Source organism: Oncorhynchus kisutch, unplaced genomic scaffold (genome assembly GCF_002021735.2).
Source record: "Oncorhynchus kisutch isolate 150728-3 unplaced genomic scaffold, Okis_V2 Okis03b-Okis08b_hom, whole genome shotgun sequence".
Taxonomy (NCBI): Eukaryota; Metazoa; Chordata; class Actinopteri; order Salmoniformes; family Salmonidae; genus Oncorhynchus; species Oncorhynchus kisutch.
Genome location: NW_022261980.1, coordinates 342,499 through 347,498, shown reverse-complemented (window position 1 = coordinate 347,498; position 5,000 = coordinate 342,499). Strand labels below are relative to the sequence as shown.

Below are 5,000 nucleotides of genomic sequence, written 5' to 3'. Positions count from 1 at the left end.
TCTATTGTTTTTATTTTTGTTGTTGTTGTGTGATTTGGATTAATCCCCTCTACCACACGGAACCCCACTAATCTACTGACGGAACGTAAGGGGTGGCTAACAGACCTCCATCCTATGCTAGCTTGCTACCGATGCCCTGGCTAGCTGTCTAAATCACCAACCAACCTCTCCACTCACCGGACCCTTTTGATCACTCGACTAAGCATGCCTATCCTTAATGTCAATATGTCTTGTCCATTTCTGTTCTGGTTAGTGTTTATTGGCTTATTTCACTGTAGAGCCTCTAGTCCTGCTCACTATACCTTATCCAACCTATTAGTTCCACCACCCACACATGCAATGACATCTCCTGGTTTCAACGATGTTTCTAGAGACAATATCTCTCTCTTCATCACTCAATACCTAGGTTTACCTCCACTGTATTCACATCCTACCATACATTTGTCTGTACATTATACCTTGATGCTATTTTATCGCCCCCAGAAACCTCCTTTTACTCTATGTTCCAGACGTTCTAGACGACCAATTCTCATAGCTTTTAGCCGTACCCTTATTCTACTCCTCCTATGTTCCTCTGGCGATGTAGAGGTGAATCCAGGCCCTGCAGTGCCTAGCTCCACTCCTATTCCCCAGGCGCTCTCTTTTGACGACTTCTGTAACCGTAATAGCCTTGGTTTCATGCATGTTAACATTAGAAGCCTCCTCCCTAAGTTTGTTCTATTCACTGCTTTAGCACACTCTGCCAACCCGGATGTTCTAGCTGTGTCTGAATCCTGGCTTAGGAAGACCACCAAAAATTCTGAAGTTTTAATTCCAAACTACAACATTTTCAGACAAGATAGAACTGCCAAAGGGGGCGGTGTTGCAATTTACTGCAAAGATAGCCTGCAGAGTTCTGTCCTACTATCCAGGTCTGTACCCAAACAATTTGAACTTCTACTTTTAAAAATCCACCTCTCTAAAAACAAGTCTCTCACCGTTGCCGCCTGCTATAGACCACCCTCTGCCCCCAGCTGTGCTCTGGACACCATATGTGAACTGATTGCCCCCCATCTATCTTCAGAGTTCGTGCTGCTAGGCGACCTAAACTGGAACATGCTTAACACCCCAGCCATCCTACAATCTAAACTTGATGCCCTCAATCTCACACAAATAATCAATGAACCTACCAGGTACCTCCCCAAAACCTTAAACACGGGCACCCTCATAGATATCATCCTAACCAACTTCCCCTCTAAATACACCTCTGCTGTCTTCAACCAAGATCTCAGCGATCACTGCCTCATTGCCTGCATCCGTAATGGGTCAGCGGTCAAACGACCTCCACTCATCACTGTAAAACGCTCCCTGAAACACTTCTGCGAGCAGGCCTTTCTAATCGACCTGGCCGGGGTATCCTGGAAGGATATTGATCTCATCCCGTCAGTAGAGGATGCCTGGATATTTTTTAAAAATGCCTTCCTAACCATCTTAAATAAACATGCCCCATTCAAGAAATTTAGAACCAGGAACAGATATAGCCCTTGGTTCTCCCCAGACCTGACTGCCCTTAACCAACACAAAAACATCCTATGGCGTTCTGCATTAGCATCGAACAGCCCCCGTGATATGCAGCTGTTCAGGGAAGCTAGAAATCATTATACACAGGCAGTTAGAAAAGCCAAGGCTAGCTTTTTCAAGCAGAAATTTGCTTCCTGCAACACTAACTCAAAAAAGTTCTGGGACACTGTAAAGTCCATGGAGAATAAGAACACCTCCTCCCAGCTGCCCACTGCACTGAAGATAGGAAACACTGTCACCACTGATAAATCCACCATAATTGAGAATTTCAATAAGCATTTTTCTACGGCTGGCCATGCTTTCCACCTGGCTACTCCTACCCCGGACAACAGCACTGCACCCCCAACAGCAACTCGCCCAAGCCTTCCCCATTTCTCCTTCTCCCAAATCCATTCAGCTGATGTTCTGAAAGAGCTGCAAAATCTGGACCCCTACAAATCAGCCGGGCTAGACAATCTGGACCCTTTCTTTCTAAAATTATCTGCCGAAATTGTTGCCACCCCTATTACTAGCCTGTTCAACCTCTCTTTCGTGTCGTCTGAGATTCCCAAAGATTGGAAAGCAGCTGCGGTCATCCCCCTCTTCAAAGGGGGGGACACTCTTGACCCAAACTGCTACAGACCTATATCTATCCTACCGTGCCTTTCTAAGGTCTTCGAAAGCCAAGTCAACAAACAGATTACCGACCATTTTGAATCTCACCATACCTTCTCTGCTATGCAATCTGGTTTCAGAGCTGGTCATGGGTGCACCTCAGCCACGCTCAAGGTCCTAAACGATATCTTAACCGCCATCGATAAGAAACATTACTGTGCAGCCGTATTCATTGATCTGGCCAAGGCTTTCGACTCTGTCAATCACCATATCCTCATCGGCAGACTCGACAGCCTTGGTTTCTCAAATGATTGCCTCGCCTGGTTCACCAACTACTTCTCTGATAGAGTTCAGTGTGTCAAATCGGAGGGTCTGCTGTCCGGACCTCTGGCAGTCTCTATGGGGGTGCCACAGGGTTCAATTCTTGGACCGACTCTCTTCTCTGTATACATCAATGAGGTCGCTCTTGCTGCTGGTGAGTCCCTGATCCACCTCTACGCAGACGACACCATTCTGTATACTTCCGGCCCTTCTTTGGACACTGTGTTAACAACCCTCCAGGCAAGCTTCAATGCCATACAACTCTCCTTCCGTGGCCTCCAATTGCTCTTAAATACAAGTAAAACTAAATGCATGCTTTTCAACCGATCGCTACCTGCACCTACCCGCCTGTCCAACATCACTACTCTGGACGGCTCTGACTTAGAATACGTGGACAACTACAAATACTTAGGTGTCTGGTTAGACTGTAAACTCTCCTTCCAGACCCATATCAAACATCTCCAATCCAAAGTTAAATCTAGAATTGGCTTCCTATTTCGCAACAAAGCATCATTCACTCATGCTGCCAAACATACCCTTGTAAAACTGACCATCCTACCAATCCTCGACTTTGGCGATGTCATTTACAAAATAGCCTCCAATACCCTACTCAACAAATTGGATGCAGTCTATCACAGTGCAATCCGTTTTATCACCAAAGCCCCATATACTACCCACCATTGCGACCTGTACGCTCTCGTTGGCTGGCCCTCGCTTCATACTCGTCGCCAAACCCACTGGCTCCATGTCATCTACAAGACCCTGCTAGGTAAAGTCCCCCCTTATCTCAGCTCGCTGGTCACCATAGCATCTCCCACCTGTAGCACACGCTCCAGCAGGTATATCTCTCTAGTCACCCCCAAAACCAATTCTTTCTTTGGCCGCCTCTCCTTCCAGTTCTCTGCTGCCAATGACTGGAACGAACTACAAAAATCTCTGAAACTGGAAACACTTATCTCCCTCACTAGCTTTAAGCACCAACTGTCAGAGCAGCTCACAGATTACTGCACCTGTACATAGCCCACCTATAATTTAGCCCAAACAACTACCTCTTTCCCAACTGTATTTAATTTTAATTTATTTATTTATTTTGCTCCTTTGCACCCCATTATCTTTTTATTTCTACTTTGCACATTCGTCCATTGCAAAACTACCATTCCAGTATTTTACTTGCTATATTGTATTTACTTTGCCATCATGGCCTTTTTTGCCTTTACCTCCCTTCTCACCTCATTTGCTCACATTGTATATAGACTTGTTTATATTGCATTATTGACTGTATGTTTGTTTTTACTCCATGTGTAACTCTGTGTCGTTTTATCTGTCGAACTGCTTTGCTTTATCTTGGCCAGGTCGCAATTGTAAATGAGAACTTGTTCTCAACTTGCCTACCTGGTTAAATAAAGGTTAAATAAAAAAAAAAAAAAAAAAAACCTCTGTTCTGTACCTCAGGCTGTTCCTGTTTGTATGATGCCCTCAATCCTACGTAACCCCAACACCTAGCAGACCCCCTCTAACCTAACCCCCTCTACAACCCACCTAACCCCAACACACAGGAGACCCCCTCTAACCTGACCCCCTCTATAACCCCACCTAGCCCGAACACACAGGAGACCCCCTCTAACCTGACCCCCTCTATAACCCCACCTAACCCCAACACACAGCAGACCCCCTCTAACCTGACCCCCTCTATAACACCACCTAGCCCCAACACACAGGAGACCCCCTCTAACCTGAACCCCTCTATAACCCTACCTAACCACAACACACAGGAGACCCCCTCTAACCTGACCCCCTCTATAACCCCACTTAACCCCAACACACAGCAGACTCCCTCTAACCTGACCCCCTCTACATCCCCACTTAACCCCAACACACAGCAAACCCCCTCTAACCTGACCCCCTCTATAACCCCACCTAACCCCAACACACAGCAGACCCCCTCTAACCTGACCCCCTCTATAACCACACCTAACCCCAACACACAGCAGAACCCCTCTACAACCACACCTAACCCCAACACACATCAGACCCCCTCTACAACCCCACCTAACCCCAACACACAGCAGATCCCCTCTACAACCCCACCTAACCCCAACACACAGCAGACCCCTCTACAACCCCACCTAACCCCAACACACAGCAGACCCCTCTACAACCCCACCTAACCCCAACACACAGCAGATCCCCTCTACAACCCCACATAACCCCAACACACAGCAGATCCCCTCTACAACCCCACCTAACCCCAACACACAGCAGATCCCCTCTACAACCCCACCTAACCCCAACACACAGCAGATCCCAACCTGATAACATGCTGATGAGATAGTGATTAGATAGTGATGATCACCAGCCGCAGCCCACGAGGAGGAACAATACAGTCTGCTGTCATCTTTTTGTCCCTCATTGTCCACTATGTCCTTCCTGCTACAACCCACCAGCCAGGTCTTAAGGGATCAGCATGTTTCAGTTTGGCTGGCGCCTAGCTAGGTGAAACCAATGAGGCGCTCGCATACTCCCTT

General features: G+C 47.1%; 1 protein-coding gene across 1 annotated transcript in view; it reads left to right on the top strand.

The window, feature by feature from the left end:
* LOC116359556 (extensin-like) overlaps positions 1 to 4,643 on the top strand; it is a 12,244-nt gene extending 7,601 nt beyond the window's left edge. The window contains exon 2 of the mRNA XM_031812384.1: positions 4,073 to 4,643. Coding sequence (XP_031668244.1) covers positions 4,073 to 4,643 — 571 coding nt within the window. The remainder of the gene's footprint in view (positions 1 to 4,072) is intronic.
* Positions 4,644 to 5,000: the final 357 nt, after the last annotated feature.